The 20,429-nt window shown below is 35.3% G+C and overlaps 2 protein-coding genes across 4 annotated transcripts in view; one reads left to right on the forward strand and one right to left on the reverse strand.

Moving 5' to 3' along the window:
* The window catches only part of gabrr3a (gamma-aminobutyric acid type A receptor subunit rho3a), a 35,460-nt gene extending 17,694 nt beyond the window's left edge, over window positions 1-17,766 (reverse strand). For 2 of the 3 annotated variants that reach the window (XM_048181613.1, XM_048181611.1), the window contains exons 1-3: window positions 17,636-17,766; window positions 1,452-1,535; window positions 264-429 (exon numbers count right to left, since the gene is read on the reverse strand). In XM_048181613.1, coding sequence (XP_048037570.1) covers window positions 264-406 — 143 coding nt within the window. In that variant the 5' untranslated portion in view covers window positions 407-429; window positions 1,452-1,535; window positions 17,636-17,766. Of the gene's footprint in view, window positions 1-263; window positions 430-1,158; window positions 1,257-1,451; window positions 1,536-17,635 lie in introns of those variants that run through there. The other variant, XM_048181612.1, reaches the window with a different exon arrangement.
* On the forward strand, window positions 9,757-20,236 carry hhla2a.1 (HERV-H LTR-associating 2a, tandem duplicate 1). The gene is made up of 7 exons (XM_048181623.1): window positions 9,757-10,185; window positions 15,274-15,555; window positions 17,695-17,973; window positions 18,106-18,432; window positions 18,561-18,650; window positions 19,724-19,786; window positions 19,923-20,236. The coding sequence occupies exons 1-7, from the start codon at window positions 10,116-10,118 to the stop codon at window positions 19,988-19,990; spliced, it is 1,179 nt and encodes a 392-aa protein (XP_048037580.1). The 5' UTR covers window positions 9,757-10,115; the 3' UTR covers window positions 19,991-20,236.
* The last annotated feature ends 193 nt before the right edge of the window (window positions 20,237-20,429 follow it).

Consider the following 20,429-nt stretch of genomic DNA (forward strand, 5'->3'; position numbering starts at 1 on the left):
CAATCCAACAATCCCAAAGTGCAGGTCATAACACAGAGCTTCAAATAAACCCTTACACATCAATCCACAGGGACACAACCACAATAAATAAGACCAAGAGTGTAAACAGACTGACAAGGGTATTTAAATTAAACAGAATGGAGCTGATTGATAATACACAAAGCGAAGTTCAAACTACAACAGCATTCTGCAAATGCATTTAGGAGCTGAAGAAAGCTCCTAAATGCAATTTGAGTATAAGGAGCTAGCCAAAGTATCCTTACCCTCCATGTTTGTGCCGTGTGTTTTCACCCAGGTAGACGTCCTTGTGCCTGCGCTGGTTTTGCGTGTTGCTTCCTTTGAGCAGGGCGACGGGCCACAGCCAGGCCAGGCACATCAGCCTCAGTGTCGTGAGAGCAAAGTTCATGGCCGAGGCCTGAGCTCCAGGATCTGATGCGAGGAGAAATAAAGAGTTGGTGTGGGATCAGTCTAACTCTCTGGAGTTCCTTACCCAGCATCCTTTCCATCTGGAAGTGTCGCCCATTCCGACACGGTAACGACCCTTAGTTCCACACTAGGCATCAAAAGTTACATGGTGCCATGTGAGCTCCACTTTTGTGCATCTGTGTTTGTGAATATGCCTGGCGGTCTGCGTTTCCCACCCTGCCTAAAAGCCTGTCTGCTTTTCTGACATGGTGCTCTCCCTCCATCCCCCTCCCTCTGATTAAAACCAAATATCAATTTATTTCTATAATGACAAAGGAATGACGTTAATTCCTCCCTAATCTTCTTACACGCAGCTGCTGAAATCTTTCAGTAACCTATAAACTCCATGGGGAAGGGGAGGTGCATCACAAGCAGAACTAACTCTGCCATCAGGTCGGTTAAAAAAAGCAACAAGCCCTCTTTTTTGAGAATAGTACCCAAGGATTTGTTCTTCAGAATCAAAAACCAACTGTCTTTGCATCTCTGACAGAAGAAATCTACAAATTACTGATCTTCTCATATCCGTCGGCATAAACTTAACATTGTTAGTAGTCTTATATGTGTTTACAGAGTCTTCTACAAGTCACGCACATTCTGAATAACCTCTAGCTGTAAATGAAGCATAAAGAGTCAGTATATTGTTTTTCTGTAATTGCATGTCTCTGGCTGTCATGCAACTATTTGAAGACCCACCATCAGGCTAATCTGTGAGACGGATCTTAACTCGCTTCATAGAGGATTACAGTCATGGAGAAGATCAAGAGATGATGGAGAGATGAAAGGGGGGATAGAGGGAGACCGAACAGGGATAGGAGAGAACAAGAGAGGCTTACTTTAAAAGACAAAAGCAAGATGGTAGTACTATTATATAAGAGCATAACATATCTATCTATCTATCTATCTATCTATCTATCTATCTATCTATCTATCTATCTATCTATCTATCTATCTATCTATCTAATAAAATGTTTATAAGTGATATTTACCTTGATTCTCTTTTTCCACACATCATGTCCCATGCATGTCATCATGCATGATACTGTTGTCTCCTTGGAAACCAAGTACACTAACTTTTGAAAAAAAAAAAAAAGATTATGAAAAAATGTTTAGTCATCATTGAAATAACTTGTAATTTGAAATTGTCACACAATAAAAAATTAATACAGTAAATATATTAAATATAAATACGGAAGAGGATTATTAACCATCTCGAGATTAAAGTTGTTAAATTTCGAGAAAAAACTCGTTAAATTTCGAGAAAAAAGTCTAGATAAAATTTTGAGAATAAAGTCGTTAAATTACGAGAAAAAACTTGTTAAATTTCGAGAAAAAAGTCGAGATAAAATGTTGAGAATAAACTCGTTAAATTATGAGAAAAAACTCGCTAAATTTCGAGAAAAAAGTCGAGATAAAATGTTGAGAATAAAGTCATTAAATTATGAGAAAAAACTCGTTAAATTACGAGAACAAATTCGTTAAATTATGAGAAAAATGTCGTCAAATTTCGAGAAAAAAGTCGAGATAAAATGTTGAGAATAAAGTCATTAAATTATGAGAAAAAAAGTTGTTAAATTACGAGAACAAATTCGTTAAATTACGAATTTGTTCTCATAATTTAATGAGTTTATTCTCAACATTTTATCTTGACTTTTTTCTCAAAATTTAACGTCATTTTTCTCATAATTTAACGAATTTATTCTCGTAATTTAACGACTTTTTTCTCGTAATTTAACGACTTTTTTCTCGTAATTTAATGACTTTATTCTCAACATTTTATCTCAACTTTTTTTCTCGAAATTTAATGAGTTTTTTTCTCGTAATTTATCGAGTTTATTTTCAACATTTTATCTCGACTTTTTTCTTGAAATTTAACGAGTTTTTTCTCGTAATTTAATGAGTTTATTCTCAACATTTTATTTAGACTTTTTTCTCGAAATTTAACAACTTTAATCTCAAGATGGTTTTATTTTTTTATTATTGCTTGGCCCTAATCCTCTTCCGTATATAAACACTTATTAAATCATATATAACACATATAAATTGCTTTAAAAGTATTTTCACACAATAAATCAGAATTGCTTATAATTGTCATATATCATTTTTAAAAGATGTACCAATTAATTTTTTCTAATGGATTTTGATATTTTTACATTGAAAGTCTTGGTCTGGGACACGGAATTAAAGGCATGATAAAAAGTATCCAAGAGATGTAATGATTGTCAGCAAAAAAGAAAAAATAAGTTTAAATCATTCCCTGGGACATAAAAGGATGAGAGCGGGGAATTGAGGAGAGACAGTCAGAGTCTATATATACAGAAAAGAATAATAAACAATAGTCCAACCGAATATCAGATAAAACATGGTGGCACACTATCAATAATAAAATTGCAGCTAGCAGAACAGTAATCCCAGACCAGTAACATGCTCCTCTAATCCAGGATTACAGTCTGATTGAGGGCACAGAAGAGCGGTGGCATCTAAGGGAGTCGTGCACGTGCCTCACTCCATCTAGAGGAAGCTGCTCTTTTACACTGAACAAGGATCATCCTTCCCTATTCAGATCATTAATCATTATAAGAAGGATATAAAAAGCTGCTCCACCATCACAGCCAAAGGGTAATTTCCACAATCACCCCTCATCTTCATGCAAATTCCATAAACATCCTCTTGTGGCCAAATACTGTATGACAAGAGAGCTAATACTGTTTTGATCACAAAATTGTGAAGTACAGTAGCTTATATGATATAGACATCGATAAATTCTTGAAAAAGTAGAAATATATTTGCTAACAACTAACAATCTACAAACTGTGAACATAAATGTTCACTGAATTAATGGTTGCACTAGTTTCAAAGAATCATATTTATTTTTCTCTCTTTATAAAAATGACAAAAAAGTATGATTTGACTTCTTAGATTATATCTAAAGTACATTTACTTATTGTTCCAATTCCAAGTGGTGCTCACTGCAGTCAAATGATGTCTAGTTCCCCTCTCTGGACATAAACAAAGATTCTCAGTGGTTGATAAGAGTATAGAGTGGTGCAGGGATGATGTATTTTTGTAGGCCAACCAGGAAGTTAGCATCATCCTGGATAGCATAGGACTTTTCCTTTGGCTTTTGGATTATTGCAGAAAATAAGGTCTGTGGCTAACAAAAGCTTATGATTTCCTACATGTTTTGTTCATCGTGATGATCTTCTAAAATTTGAAGCGTAAATAGAATAGTAGTTAGAAGTAAATACAATAGCAGTAGTCAAAAGCTAAATGTAGGCTATAAACGAACTGCAGATGGTCACATGACTTCAACTCTTTCAGTCTTTTTTTTTAAATATTTTCCCTGAAAGTCCGAGTTATAATAGTTTGCAACAACATTGCACCTTTTGAGCAGAGGTGTAAAGTACTTGAGTAATTTTACTTGATTACTGTACTTAAGTATTATTTTTGGGGATTTTTACTTTACTTGAGTACATTTAAAAATCAATACTTTTACTTTTACTTGATTACATTTTTTGAGAAAAAAAGAGTACTTTTTACTCCTTACAATTTTATTTACAGTCAAAAAGTACTTATTTTTTGGAGATCACTTCATTCTATTTTCTTTTGCTATTACCAAACCAATTGAATTGCGCTGATGACCAGTTTAATTTAATGGTTATTTATTCAATGAGATTCATTTTCACATTCCATGAAATTGGTCAGACATGTTCATTGGTCCTTTGGAAGTGACGTCATGTTGCATCAATTACCACAATGCTCAGCACCTTGACCTCAAAAAATATACACTAACAAGAAGTAACACTCAACAGAATGTTCCATTGCAACACCTGCGCCAGCAGCAGCCTTGTATTTCTGCCATTTTGGGGTGAAGGCGACTTGGCAGTCCACTAGTTTCTATGGCAATATCAGCTGCTTTGTTTAAAAATAAATAAATAAATAAATAAATAAAACCTTTTTCACAAAAACTTTTTGCTCTCAGTCAGTTTAAAAGATCTAGTATTAGTATTAGACTTATAAACACTGAATTAATACCGACATATGAAATTGAAATTTTGACATGCATCAGAAAAATTGGGAATGTTGGACAATAAATATATGAATATAACAGCTTGATTTTGCAGTGTTGTCTAATGTCCATTGAAGCAAAAGTGTCCAAAAGTGGGAATTATGCGATAATGGACACAGCAGAACCTAAGATCATTATGTTTGTAGCGTGATCCATTAAAACGTACAATATAGCTTATTTCAGTTCAGATCTAGATATTATTATTATTACTCCACTAGGTCTGAAATATATTGTTCGCTGCAAACATGATGATCTTAAATTAATTAATTATTAATTTACTATTAAAAAATGTGTAAAGTTTCATAAAATGAAAATGCTCAATAAAGTAGGCTAACTACGTTACCTCAGATGGATGAATGGTTGGATTCCACAACTGGTAAAATAAAACGTATATAAGACAATACAACATTTACTGTAGGAGCCATACAATTTACTGGTGACAATTTAAAAAACTGTTCTACTGTGCTTCTGATTTGGCAGTGAAATTCAGCGATTTTGGGTGCATAAGATGTGAAGGATTCAATGGTCCAGTTAATATTTTCACCCCATAATAGTAGCCGCGCTACCGGAGCGCCATCTAGTGACTGTTGCCTAAAAAGTATCAGAGTGTCGCCTCTTGGGTTCTAAGCTCTTTGTTGACCTGGAAATTACAGTGGGTACGGAAAGTATTCAGACCCCCTTAAATTTTTCACTCTTTGTTATATTGCAGCCATTTGCTAAAATCATTTAAGTTCATTTTTTTCCTCATTAATGTACACACAGCACCCCATATTGACAGAAAAACACAGAATTGTTGACATTTTTGCAGATTTATTAAAAAAGAAAAAACAAAATATCACATGGTCCTAAGTATTCAGACCCTTTGCTGTGACACTCATATATTTAACTCAGGTGCTGTCCATTTCTTCTGATCATCCTTGAGATGGTTCTACACCTCCATTTGAGTCCAGCTGTGTTTGATTATACTGATTGGACTTGATTAGGAAAGCCACTCACCTGTCTATATAAGACCTTACAGCTCACAGTGCATGTCAGAGCAAATGAGAATCATGAGGTCAAAGGAACTGCCTGAAGAGCTCAGAGACAGAATTGTGGCAAGGCACAGATCTGGCCAAGGTTACAAAAAAATTTCTGCTGCACTTAAGGTTCCTAAGAGCACAGCGGCCTCCATAATCCTTAAATAGAAGATGTTTGGGACGACCAGAACCCTTCCTAGAGCTGGCCGTCCGGCCAAACTGAGCTATCGGGGGAGAAGAGCCTTGGTGAGAGAGGTAAAGAAGAACCCAAAGATCACTGTGGCTGAGCTCCAGAGATGCAGTCGGGAGATGGGAGAAAGTTGTAGAAAGTCAACCATCACTGCAGCCCTCCACCAGTCGGGGCTTTATGGCAGAGTGGCCCGACGGAAGCCTCTCCTCAGTGCAAGACACATGAAAGCCCGCATGGAGTTTGCCAAGATGGTGAGAAATAAGATTCTCTGGTCTGATGAGACCAACTTTTTGGCCTTAATTCTAAGCGGTATGTGTGGAGAAAACCAGGCACTGCTCATCACCTGTCCAATACAGTCCCAACAGTGAAGCATGGTGGTGGCAGCATCATGCTGTGGGGGTGTTTTTCAGCTGCAGGGACAGGACGACTGGTTGCAATCGAGGGAAAGATGAATGCGGCCAAGTACAGGGATATCCTGGACGAAAACCTTCTCCAGAGTGCTCAGGACCTCAGACTGGGCCGAAGGTTTACCTTTCAACAAGACAATGACCCTAAGCACACAGCTAAAATAACGAAGGAGCGGCTTCACAACAACTCCGTGACTGTTCTTGAATGGCCCAGCCAGAGCCCTGACTTAAACCCAATTGAGCATCTCTGGAGAGACCTAAAAATGGCTGTCCACCAACGTTTACCATCCAACCTGACAGAACTGGAGAGGATCTGCAAGAAGGAATGGCAGAAGATCCCCAAATCCAGGTGTGAAAAACTTGTTGCATCTTTCCCAAAAAGACTCATGGCTGTATTAGATCAAAAGGGTGCTTCTACTAAATACTGAGCAAAGGGTCTGAATACTTAGGACCATGCGATATTTCAGTTTTTCTTTTTTAATAAATCTGCAAAAATGTCAACAATTCTGTGTTTTTCTGTCAATATGGGTGCTGTGTGTACATTAATGAGGAAAAAAAATGAACTTAAATGATTTTAGCAAATGGCTGCAATATAACAAAGAGTGAAATATTTAAGGGGGTCTGAATACTTTCCGTACCCACTGTATAACAGTCAGTGGAAGAAAATGGAGGAAGTCAAAAATCAGCCACAGAATCAAGAGCACCCATGGCCAACAGTTCTTCTGATGATGAAGATTTTTTCGCTTCTTTGAAACAGACAACACATGAAGCCAGCAAAGAGTTGGATGGATATCTGGCCTGTGTTTCAGACACTGTTTCAGGCACTGCAGGATTGATTTTTAGCCCCAAAAGAGCTAGGCTTGACACTCACAATTTTGAAAATCAACTTCTGCTTAAAGGTGCCCTCGAATGAAAAATTTAATTTATCTTGGCATTGTTAAATAACAAGAGTTCAGGTAGTTCATTAGGTAGTAGTCTTATAGTTTGATAATTAAATACAATTAAACACAAACAGTTCTAAAGGAGGATAAAACTTTGTATGTGGTTCATTCACTTCATGTTTTTAGAGATTAAAAGCTTAAACAAGAATCTCTAGTTTTCATTCTTGCTGTTACTTTTACTTTTTTAATACTCAAGTACAATTTTAATGTAGTACTTTTTTACTTTTACTTGAGTATGATTCTGGACAGATACTATTACTTTTAATTGAGTAAAATTTTCACTCAGTACTTGTACTTTCACTTGAGTAACATTTTTGAGTACTTTTTACACCTCTGCTTTTGAGGTCCAGAAAGGTACTAAAGACATTGTTAAAACCGTCGACATGACTACAGTGGTTCAACCTTTATATTATGAAGCGACGAGAATACTTTTTGTGCGCAAAAATAGCAACTTTATTCAACAAATTCGTCTGTCCCGTCATACTGCTATGCTATTTTCATTGCAGAGCTTCAGTGTTTATGTCTGATCGCGGGCTCATTATTGGACGGCTCCTGGATTAGCATCGCACGCATACGTCGTGCTGCTCACGTGACCAGAGCCGGCCAATACTGAGCCGCCGTTCAAACGTAAACACTGAAGCTCTGCAACAAAAATAGTGTAGCAGTATGACAGGGGACAGACCAAGTTGTTGAATAAAGTTGCTATTTTTGCACACAAAAAGTATTCTCGTTGCTTCATAATGTAGTCACATCGCCGGTTTTAACGATGTCTTTAGTACCTTTCTGGACCTCAGAAGGTGCAATGTCCTTGCTGCCTATGTGTGGATCAGATACCCTCGGATTTCATCAAAAATATCTTAATTTGTGTTCCAAAGATGAACAAAGGTCTTACAGGTTTGGGACGACATGAGGGTGAGTACTTAATGATGGAAATTAAATTTTTGGGTGAACTAACCCTTTAATGTCGTCAAAAAATCTCTGTAAAAAAATATGGATGATGCAGATTCACTCTCTTCTATTGTAGAGAAGTGAAGCCGCCAATGTCCAAAATATGGCGCTGACATTTTGGAACCCGAGTCTGCGCAGTAGTGAGCATGAAGTGGAGCTGCAGTATCAAGGCACCGCCCACACTCCTGCAGAATTGGTTAGTACAATTTACTGCAGAACACATCCTGAAAATTGGTGCCTCTGTGACTTCTTCACTCAGAGAATCTCAGCTGTCAATCCTTACGTCAAATACCCATTTTTATAGCATCAAATAACTAACTAAAACCAAACTTATATAAAAAATGAACACTTGAAGTTACATCAGTGTGATAAAAACTACCTAAAATGACAGAAACCATCTTTGTAAAAAATTATTTGAAGTGTAATTTGATTGACTAGTCTGTCTCAAGTCACGAGGTATACTGTGTCCAGCCACCTGGGGGCGATCGAAACATTTTGGCTTCACTTTTCAGGACTTGTACAGCACACTTGATTTAGCTACTTATTAGCAACTGCCTTTTACAAGACAAGTAAAAGCTTTTAAACATCACAAGAGGATAAAACTGATGTATTTTATATTGTAGAATAAAACGTGAAAATATATTGAGCTTGCGTGTTCACCACAGACCCGATTACAAGCATTCAACCAAAAGCCCATTAAAAAAATGAATTGCTAAAATGCTGACTTGCTTCCGGGTTTTGGCCTACAAAAATACGTCATCCCTGCGCCACTCTGCAATTGCTAGCATGTTTTGGGTGATTTCTAGGTTGTTGCTATGCAGTTGCTAGGGAATTCTAGTGGTTCATCCAAAACTGAAAATTCTGTCATCATTTACTCACCCTCATGTTATTCCAAACCTGTATAAGTTTCTTTCTTCTGTTGAACAGAAGATATTCTGAAGAATGTTGGTAACTAGACAGTTGTCTGGTTGTCAAACTGCCTGGTTAGCAACATTCTTCAAAATATATATATATTTTTTTTTAACAGAAGAAAGAAACTCATGTTTGGAACAACATAAGGATGAGAAAATGCTGACAGAATTTTCAGTTTTGGGTGAACTGTCCCTTTAAAGCCAAGAGGAATGTATTTACTGGACTGTCTCTGCTGACAGAACTGAACCATCACTTCCATGTCATCAAACACATTGACCACACTTCTGCTACAGCCTGAGGGCACTAGAACAGCTCAGACAAGCAAAGAATTTCCTCAAGCCTGTGCATTTGTAAACCTGTAAGGTTGGTAGGACAACTTGCACCTGTCAAAGTCTGTACTACAAGTTTGGACTCCTTCTAAGCATTATACATTAGTCAAATTGAGCTGAGTGTGGAATGTCAAGCAAAAAAAAACAAGCAAAAAAAAAAAAATGATATTAAACCTTTAAAAGGTTATTGGGCCATCTAAAGGAGTTCCTTCCTTCCAAGAAACAACTGTTTCATAAGAATCTTTACTAATCATCAGGGTTATTGCAATCCACTACAAGGTACGTGTGCATGGTTAGCACACTCTTAGAGTTTGGTAAATTGGGCAAGAAGGTGGCCAGGACAGTTGCAGCATGTCTAAATAAAAGACAAATAAGTTCAGAAAGGCTGGCCTGGGGGGATGTGGGAAGGTTATCTTAAAGTTATTCGCAGGAGTACGCGGTAGGCGGTAAAGGGTTTCAGCTGCCATTTAGTGACTCAGCTCATGATCTATGAAAGAGGCGTGGAAACCTGTCTACCCACTCTCTTGCTCTCTCTTTCTTGCTCCTTCTCTGTCATTCATACCCACAGCAAGCTCACACAGCAGTCAATATACAGAAATCACCTGAGGAACTTTCTCTATTTGCCTCTTGTTTTTTATTCACAAAGACTTTCATTCAGGTGGACCCAAGTGATACTTCTCTTTTTTTTTTTTTTTTTTGCCTCTCTGTTCTGTTGAAGCAGTAAAGAGGAACAGGGTCTGATTACGTTCCTGAAAGAGACTCTTTGAAGAGTCTCATCATCTCAGCAATTTTTTTTAGTCCTACACCTCTTTTTTGCTTCACTACATAGTTGTGAAGGAGAATGTCAAGGACTCACTATGGCGCATGTGTTGTTTTATGGATTTTTTCCTTAGTGGAGTGTAAGGTTCCAGGTAAGATTAACTTTTATTGTGATTTTTGACATTTTTTCTAAAAGTAAAGTTTATGTCATTCATTTTTACATCCAAAGTTTGATCAATTTATCCGTAAAGAGTGAACTTTCCTTTATGAAACGAAGCAATTCAAAGTTCTGTTCATGAATCACTCATCTAAAGTGAGTGATTTTCTTTTATTTTACTTTTCGCTCTTGATCTGCTTCAGTTGGGCCACATTATGATCAATTCATGTTTGTACGTCGCAGTAGCCAGGCTGAAAAGATGCCAGGAAAGACTTACGTTACGAATATACCTTATTATGTAATTCAAGCGGATGGAATAGGACATGAATGTTGGCAAGATCATCCACAGACATCTGTTTTCTAGTTATTAGTTCCTCCTCAGGACTTCTTTCCAGTACCCAAATTGAGTACAAAAACAAATATTAGATATTACCCATTGATTGCTTTTGCTGTCCTAAATTATTTAATTATGTTATTTTACTATTATTTATATACTACAGTAGTATTTATCAAGTAGTATTTATTATTTAAATAATATTCATACTTTTCTTTAGTTTTAACATTTTTTAGTTTAATATTTAAAATATATATATCTATTTAGTTTTATTTATTTATACTTCAGTTTTAGTTTTTTTAGTACTTCAACTTATATATGATTAAACATTAATTAATATGTGTTCTCTCAAAAAGTTTTTAAAATGCATTTTTGAGCTAATGAATCATTCATCTTAAGTGGGTGATTTATCTTTGTTTTTTCCAGTTTCACTGGGCCACTTATTTTGAATGTGCATTATTTCTGCAATAGATCAACAGCCAGACTAAAAAAGATGCCAGGAAAAAACGAATGATCGTTATAAATATACCTTATTATGTAATTAAAGTGGATGCTACTCTTAGATCTCAAGTGGAGGCAGAATTTCAGCTAATGCGTTTTTGAGCCCCTCCTTGTTATAGTCTGCAAGCGAAGGAGATGAGTGAGTCTGCTAGAATTCACTCTGGCTTGTCATCTGTTTGGACAAACACAGTCACTGTGAATATTTCGACAAGCCAAGACCTCTCCAGGGACTCTCTATAATAGATCTGGTCTAGACACTTAGCACAAAGAAAAGCATTGGATGTGTGACATCAAGATGAGAAACAGAAGTACAACTGACTCATTATGTCATACCTTGTCAGTATATGGCGATAATCAGTATTATATAATCAGTGATCAATATAATACAATATAATCAATGACAATTAATCTGTAGATGAGATAGTTTGGTGCAATCTCGGTCTGGCAATGCATGCAAAGTTACGCCAGTGTCACAACATAAAGGTCATGCCGTCATGCACTCTGTCGCTGCTCTGTTTATTTTGTATTTATAGCCAAACAATGTTCTTGCCGATTCTGATAAGCTGAGTGTGTTGAATGCTAAACAATCACAGTCATAAGTGGTCATTACTGATAAATGTCCTCTTAGCATGATGTTCTGGGTGAACACACAATTGTACTCACCCACAGAAAAGGGCAGGCAGCAAATATGGGCAGCGGAACTCTCTTTTTCTGAGAAAAAAGGTGGCATATATAGGGGTGCACACATTGTACACATGCACCATGCGGTTAGGAAACTGGGGGTGGGACGTATACGACAAAAGCATCAATCTAGCTTTCTTATCAATGTCTTGAAAAGGAAATGTTTGAGAAGAGGCGGATGGTTTTGAAATGGCAAGTTTATAGCCATCTCATACTGTGTATGATTAGCGGAAATTACATAATAAATAAAATAATGTTACATTTGGTATTTTGTTATATATTGTTATCTAAATGTGTGAAAATATGTGAAATCATATATAACCCTGCTGAAAAAACCCCAGCATTAATTCCATAGTCATCTGAAATTCTGAAGTAAATTGTGAATCACATATTATTACAGAGACAAAATAATAAACGTAATTACAATTTTGTACTTATCTTCTGTTGCATCAAGACAAGTTCAACATTGAAATTTGCTTTTTGTAAGGACTATCATGGACATTTTGGTCTTAGGCCCAAAACTTTTCATAATTTTACATTAATGACATTTGTAGAGTATCAAATATATTCAACTTTACTTTATTTGCTGATGACACATATTTTCTGTTCAGGGGAAAATCTACAGCAGCTTTTGGAGGTGATTGCAAAAGAAATTAATAAGTTAAAACAGTAGTTGGATGTAAAATAAAGTATCATTAAATATAAGTAAAACAAAGATTATGTTGTTTGGAAAATATACAACAAAACCTCAAGTAGAATTGAAAATTGATATCAGTATAGAAAGAGTATATGAAAATAAATTTCTTGGTGTTATTTTAGACCACAAAATCTGCTGGAAACCACAAATAAAACACATTAAAGCAAAACCGGAAAAGACTATAGCAATATTAAATAAAGCAAGATATATTCTGGATAATAAATCAATGTATATTCTGTATAATACACTCATAGTGCCAAACTTAAGTTACTGTGTGGAAATCTAGGGAAATACCTACAATACCAACCTACAGTCGTTATGCACATTACAAAAGAGAGCAATCAGAATCATTAATAATGTTGGATATCTGGAACATACAAATTCATTATTCTTGAAATCAAATACACTAAAGTCCACTGATCTGGTTAAATTTAAGATTGCACAAGTTATGTTTAAAATTTACAAAAAATGTTTAACGAGAGGCATGGGTATAACTTGAGAGAAGAATTAAAGTTTAAAAAACTTAAAATAATAACAAATCTAAAAAAGTACGTGCATCACTATATGTGGGGTAAGTTAGTGGAACAATTTGGATCAGGTGTTAAAATATTGTACAAACTTTAAACAGTATAAAAGGTTGTATAAAAACAAGTTACTAAAAGGATGAACAGTGAGTGTGAGGGTGGGTTAAAATATTGATTGCATTAAGACTAAGCATTAAGGTCGTTTGGTATTAAAGGTAAAATTTGGTTTGTGTTTTAAAAATTTTTTATTTGTTATTGTATGAAAATTTAGCATATATAGAAAAATATATAATATATATTGGAATTATTGATAGCTGTATAAGGGGTGGGAAAATAACAAGCTTTTGCTTCATCCCACTCCTTTCGGACACATGTAATTATTTGATGATTATTCTTAGATATTGTTTTTTCTTCTGTATGTGGTAACATACTTATTGTATTTTTATATTTTATTTTATTAATTTATTTTTTTATTTTGTTGTTGTTGTTGTTTGAAATAAAAAAAGAAAGAAAGAAAGAACATTTGTACGGAAGAGGATTAGGGCCAAGCAATAATAAAAAAATAAAACCATCTCAAGATTAAAGTTGTTAAATTTCGAGAAAAAACTCGTTAAATTTCGAAAAAAAAGTCGAGATAAAATGTTGAGAATAAACTTGTTAAATTACGAGAAAAAAAGTTGTTAAATTATGAGAACAAATTTGTAATTTAACGAATTTGTTCTCGTTATTTAACGACTTTTTTCTCATCATTTAATGAGTTTATTCTCAACATTTTATCTCGAATTTTTTCTCGAAATTTAAAGAATTTTTTCTCCTAATTTAATGACTTTATTCTCAACATTTTATCTCGAATTTTTTCTTGAAATTCAACGAGTTTTTTCTCGTAGTTTAACGAGTTTATTCTTAACATTTTATCTCAACCTTTTTTTCTCGAAATTTAACAACTTTTTTTTCTCATAATTTAATGAGTTTATTCTCAACTTTTTATCTCGACTTTTTTCTCGTAATTTAACGAATTTGTTCTCGTAATTTAACGAATTTTTTCTCGTAATTGAATGACTTCATTCTCAACATTTTATCTCAACCTTTTTCTCGAAATTTAACGAGTTTTTTCTTGTAATGTAAAGGTGCTAAAGAGGATGTTTTGTTTTATAAATTTTTGCAATATTACTTGAAACTGTCTTTACTAACTGATAAAAGACTATTTATTAGGTGCACTGAAAGGAATAATATTAATATACATCATCTGTGCACGAGGTAGGGCCTTAAAAACATCAGCCAATCGTTTACGCGATCATCGCGTAAACGATTGGCCCTCTGGCTTGTCAATCACTGCCATGACGTTCCTTGTGAGAGATGTGAGCGGATTGGCCCACTGGCTTGTCAATCACTGCCATGACGATCCATGTGAGAGACGCGCGGCTGCGCGCTCCAGTAACTTTCCACACTCCACAGGCGCTGCATGCAATGTTTTTGTCAGGAGACAGGAGTAACAACTGCAGATTATGAGTTACCTGCGGTGAGTCCGACATAATGAATCCACACACTTAATGATTGTAAGGCCGATTATGAAGGTAAATTGATACTTATGACTGATCGCGCTCAAACGCGTCCATTCAGAGCCAGTTGCTTTCAGTCTGCGATTACAGTCGGTGTTCAAATTCCATGTGAAAGTATATAAATCTGCTTCAGGAGCAGGAAACAATCGCTGTATGTTGAGCTCAGTCAGAATGTTTTAGCTAGTCGTTAAATGTGTGCCCGGCTTAATAACACAACGAATGCCGGTGGTAAACACTCGTGTTCAGATACGGTGCACGAGTTTTGGGAGGCGTTCCCTCTAAATGAGCTGTGAAGGAGGGGGTTGTTCTTACCCATGCGCTCATTTCAAAAACTCAGTCGACAAAAAGAACCTCTTTAGCACCTTTAACTAGTTTATTCTCAACATTTTATTTCGACTTTTTTCTCGAAATTTAATGATTTTTTCTCGAAATTTAACAACTTTAATCTCGAGATGGTTTTATTTTTTTATTATTGCCCTCATCCTCTTCCGTACATTTGGGAACTTTCAAGTGTCAAAATCCAGCTGGCAGTCACTGACCCCCAAAAAGTTGTAAACTTAGTAAAAGTAATTTAAAAAGCACATAGTATAAAGAATATAATTGCAGTCAGGAGCATGACATACTATTGTAGACAATAGTGACAGCATGCACTTTCAACAATTGCTGAAAGTGAAATAATTTACCCAAAGTCAAGGGACATCTAAAGGGAACACTAATCACCATAATGGTGATAACATCATTCTCGTAAATGGAGAAATATTCTTAAAGGCTTTTTGTTGATTTGCAGAGGTTCGTGTGACCTGCATCTTCTCTGAGGACTGTATTCTTCCCTGCTCTTTCACGCCCAATGGTGATGTGAACATTAAGTGGTACCAGCAGGATGTGCTCATACTCAGTTTACAGCCGGCTGAACAGAGGCTCAGCAGTGACAACGTGCGGCTGTTCAGCGACAACGTCTCTGAGGGCAACGCATCGCTACTTGTGAAACAAGTAGATACGAGGAGTAAAGGACGATACAAATGTGTGGTCAACAATGTGACTCAGACATATGTTCTGGCAACAGTGGAAGGTTTGATTTATATTGATTTATTTTTAAATGTATTATCTGTTATTAGTAGACATCAACCAATATTGGTTTATTAGTGGCTGAGGACTATATTCGTTGGTAAGGTTACCATAATTCAGTGTTTCCCAACTCTTTTCCTGGAGCCACAAAAACAGTGCACATTTTGGATGTCTCCCTTGTCTGATCCCTCTTTTTCTGGTCTTGGAGTCTCTAATAACGAGATGATAAGTTGAATCAGGTGTGTTTGATTAGGAAAAGGAAGACTTGGAAAATGTATAGTTGTGTTGGTTTATCTCCAGGACCAGGGTTGGGAAACACTGCCATAATTATCAATCCATTTGTAGTGATGAAGATCGTGATTCATCCCAGAGACTTTATTATGTAAATAAGTTCTCTAAAGATTGGTTCATATTCATTTTACGATTTGTCAGTGTAGGTGGCGAGACGTTAACCATTCAAAATTCAACAAAGTTGTTTATTAAAATTTGCTCAGTTTTCATTCACAAACAAGATGTCCCATTTCATTCAGTTGTTTACGAACTTGATGCCTCATTCATTCATTGCTGATCTAAATAACTGGCTGCATCCAAAATTGCATACCTTCTTAAGTAGATACTTTTTTGAATAAGTAATTACTTCACAGGCGCTAAAAAAGTATGTTCTATATAGTATGAGTGTGTGAAGTATGAATGTAATCTGGACTTACTACATCCACCATGTTGTCATTATCATGATGTGACCTACCAGATTCAGTTGCATCACATCTCTTCCATTCACAAAATCATTCCCATGGCCTCATGGAATAGTAAAGTGTCTATTATATGCACACTTCGGAATCTTGCCAGAAAAAGTAGGTCATCCAGGTATTTTTTGCCTACTCTTATATGACTACTGTGAATTCAGACCTACTTCTTTTGCCAAATACTGCTTTTTGCCTATATAATAGGGAAGTATGCGATTTCGGATGCAGCCACTGACTCATTCAGTGAAAGGGGGCGTAGGTAAAACCAATGATATTCCTTAAAGGGTTAGTTCACCCAAAAATGAAAATTCTGTCATTTATTACTTACCCTCATGCCGTTCCTTCACCCGTAAGACCTTCGTTAATCTTCAGAACACCAATTAAGATATTTTAGTTGAAATCCGATAGCTCCGTGAGGCCTCCATAGGGAGCAATTGACACTTCCTCTCTCAAGATCCATAAAGGTACTAAAAACATATTTAAATCGGTTCATGTGAGTACAGTGGTTCAATATTAATATTACAAAGCAACAAGAATATTTTTGGAGTGCCAAAAAAAACAAAATAACGACTTATTTAGTGATGGCCGATTTCAAAACACTGCTTCAGGAAGCATCGGAGCACAGATGAATCAGTGTGTTGAATCTGCTGTTCGGAGCGCCAAAGTCACATGATTTCAGCCGTTGGCAGTTTGACACGTGATCTGAATCATGAATCGATACACTGATTCATTTATGCTCCGATGCTTCATGAAGCAGTGTTTTGAAATCAGCCATCACTAGATAAATCATTATTTTGTTTTTTTGGCGCTCCAAAAATATTCTCGTCGCTTTATAATATTAATATTGAACCACTGTACTCACATGAACTGATTTAAATATGTTTTTAGTACCTTTATGGATCTTGAGAGAGGAAATGTCATTGCTCCCTATGGAGGCCTCACGGAGCCATCGGATTTCAACTAAAATATCTTAATTTGTGTTCCAAAGATTAATGAAGGTCTTACGGGTGTGGAACGGCATGAGGGTGAGTAATAAATGACAGAATTTTCATTTTTGGGTGAACTAACCCTTTAAAATCTGCCTTTTAATTTAATTTAATTTTTTTTGTTGTATTTTGTTTATATTGTGAATACTTGCTTCTTTTATTCAGTTAGCTGGTTGATAATTTTTTCAAAACAAATTTATCTAAAACAATTTAATGTTAAATTTTGCCCATGTCCTCATACAAAGCAATAGGTAAGTTAGGCACTCTTAATTTAGCTGATAAAAATAGGAATTATTGTTGGTCAATTCTGTTTATATCATCATTTTTTATTGATATTAATACTTTTTATAATCACCTTTTTTATTATTATTAAATTGAATTGTTTTTTTGTAAAAAACAATTTATGTCCTCCAGCTCCCATCAGGACAATCTCCATTGACACCGATCCCTCTGGGCTGATTCGGTGCTCTACTAAAGACGTCTACCCAGCTCCGGTGGTGCAGTGGAGCACAGCGCCCAGTTTACCTCCTGCTGCCCTGCAGCCCATCACCCGCATCACTTCTGGCGGAAAGGGCCTCTTTACAGTGGAGAGCCTTCTAAAACAGCAGAACAACAGCCTTGATCATATATATGTGTGTAACATCACCTCCAAATATGGCAAGCAGACATGGACAGCTTCATTAAAGCTGCAAGGTAAAACTTGATCACATTATAATGTGCAAAAATATGTGATATATGCTGTAGTAATAATACAGATGTATGTTATAAATGTTATGCTTATGAATATAAGGTGATAATATCAATGTTGTCTCATGTACAAAACAGAAATTACCAGCTCTGAAGGGCAAGACCTGATTATTCCATGTAGAGCTCCCAAGAACCTTCAGTCCTTCTCTCTCGTCTGGACTTTTACGACAGCAAACAAAACCACAGATGTCCTCGAGTATGACAGCAAGACCCATAAATCCAGCCGCTCCTGGGATCATGCAGAACTAGAAGAGGACAACACATTGAAAGGGGATCTTTCACTAAACCTGCAGAAACCTGTTGGCTCGGAATATTCTGGAATCTACACGTGTGCCTTCTCAGCAGCGAAGGCGCGGCATCTGATCCAGACCCGTGTTGATATTACATCCCCCAGGCAGGGGAAAGGTATCTACTGATCCATGAACTCATCCATCCAATAATTAATCTGCTGGACCAAACCTAGAGCTCATTTCCTGCTAAAACATTGTGGCAGTTTACTTTTTAAACATCTATCTCTCTTTCTCTTTTTCTAGGTTTTCTTAATTATAATCTGTGGATGTTGGGTATCGTCGCAGGATTGATTGCTCTTCTCGCAATCACTTTGGTTATAAAACGATACAGAGGTAATACAGTGAACTGAACTCAATTCATAATATTTCATCTGCATAAGTGTTTATTGTTGTGCATATACAGTACAGTCCAAAAGTTTGGAACCACTAAGATTTTGAATGTTTTTAAAAGAAGTTTCGTCTGCTCACCAAGGCTACATTTATTTAATTAAACATACAGTAAGAAACAGTAATATTGTGAAATATTATTACAATTTAAAATAACTGTTTTCTATTTGAATATATTTCACAAAGTAATTTATTCCTGTGATGGCAAAGCTGAATTTTCAGCATCGTTACTCCAGTCTTCAGTGTCACATGATCCTTCAGAAATCATTCTAATATGCTGATCTGCTGCTCAAGAAACATTTAATGTGTACAATTGTACAAAATATTTGTGTACAATATTTTTTTTCAGGATTATTTGATGAATAGAAAGTTCAAAAGAACAGTGTTTATCTGAAATCTTATCTTTTGTAACATTATAAATGTCTTTACTGCCACTTTTGATTGATTTAATGCATCCTTGCTGAATAAAAGTATTCATTTCTTTCATTTCTTTTCAAAAAAATAAAAATAAAAATTCTTACTGACCCCAAACTTTTGAACGGTAGTGTATAATGCTACAGAAGCTTTGTATTTCAGATAAATGCTGTTCTTTTGAACTTTCTATTCATCAAGGAATCCTGAAAAAAAAAGTACACAACTGTTTTCAACATTGAAAATAATCATAAATGTTTATTGAGCAGCAAATCAGCATATTAGAATGATTTCTGAAGGATCATGTGACACTGAAGACTGGAGTAACGATGCTGAAAATTCAGCTTTGCATCACAGGAATAAATTACTTTGTCAAATATATTTAAATAGTACACAGTTATTTTAAATTGTAATAATATTTCACAATATTACTGTTTTTTACTGTATTTTTAATTAAATAAATGTAGCCTTGGTGAGCAGACGAAACTTCTTTTAAAAACATTAAAAATCTTAGTGGTTCCAAACTTTTGGACTGTACTGTATATATATATATATATATATATATATATTCAGTCTATATAAATGGTCCATGATGTTTATGTTTGCAGCAAAATTAAAAAGAAATCACGAAAACGCTGAAGAGGATGCGGAAATGCAAAGCATGAATTTAGGTACTGCCCTGTTACAGTCCTTTGTTTTTTATAATTAATTCATAAAAGAACACGTCATACTGTAAGTTCTAAAAAAAATTTCCAAACGTAGATTTTCAATTTTGCAACTGAATGTTTTTCCTTTTGTCTTTCATAGCCAAAACATCGGAAGAGCCACAAGCAGAAAGTAAACTTACGACAGAGCCTTCGGGTTCTCACAGTTAACCGTGGAGAGAAGAAAGAAGAATATTATAAGAGAGAAACCAGTGTGAAATATAAGTTGGAAGACCAATTGATGGGACTTTATTTCTATGCAGTCTGAGTATTTGTGTGAACAAAATGTCATTTAGAAGAAACCGAATACATTTCTTGTACTTTAATTTAATATTTTTCCATAATTTATTGTAAAAAAGGAGAAAATATTATTAAAAATAAATCTTATTATTTATCAATAAATTCCCATAAATCTCATGCTGGCTATTTTTGCAATATAATTTGTAATTACACTACTGTTCAAAAGTTTGCCAAGAGGATTTTTTTTTTTTAAAGAAATTCATACTGTTATTCAACAAAGATGCTTGATTAAATTGATCAAAAGTGACACTAAAGACATTTATAATGTCACAAAAGATTTTATTGTCAAATAAATGTTGTTCTTTTGAAC

Source organism: Megalobrama amblycephala, linkage group LG2 (genome assembly GCF_018812025.1).
Source record: "Megalobrama amblycephala isolate DHTTF-2021 linkage group LG2, ASM1881202v1, whole genome shotgun sequence".
NCBI classification, from domain to species: domain Eukaryota; kingdom Metazoa; phylum Chordata; class Actinopteri; order Cypriniformes; family Xenocyprididae; genus Megalobrama; species Megalobrama amblycephala.

Excerpts from the sequence above, each read along its gene's own strand:
- hhla2a.1 (XM_048181623.1), top strand. The coding sequence starts at position 10,116 with ATGTCAAGGACTCACTATGGCGCATGTGTTGTTTTATGGATTTTTTCC. Across the intron at positions 10,186-15,273 it reads AGTGGAGTGTAAGGTTCCAG|AGGTTCGTGTGACCTGCATC; the intron begins GTAAGATTAACT and ends GTTGATTTGCAG. Across the intron at positions 17,974-18,105 it reads AGCTTCATTAAAGCTGCAAG|AAATTACCAGCTCTGAAGGG; the intron begins GTAAAACTTGAT and ends TGTACAAAACAG.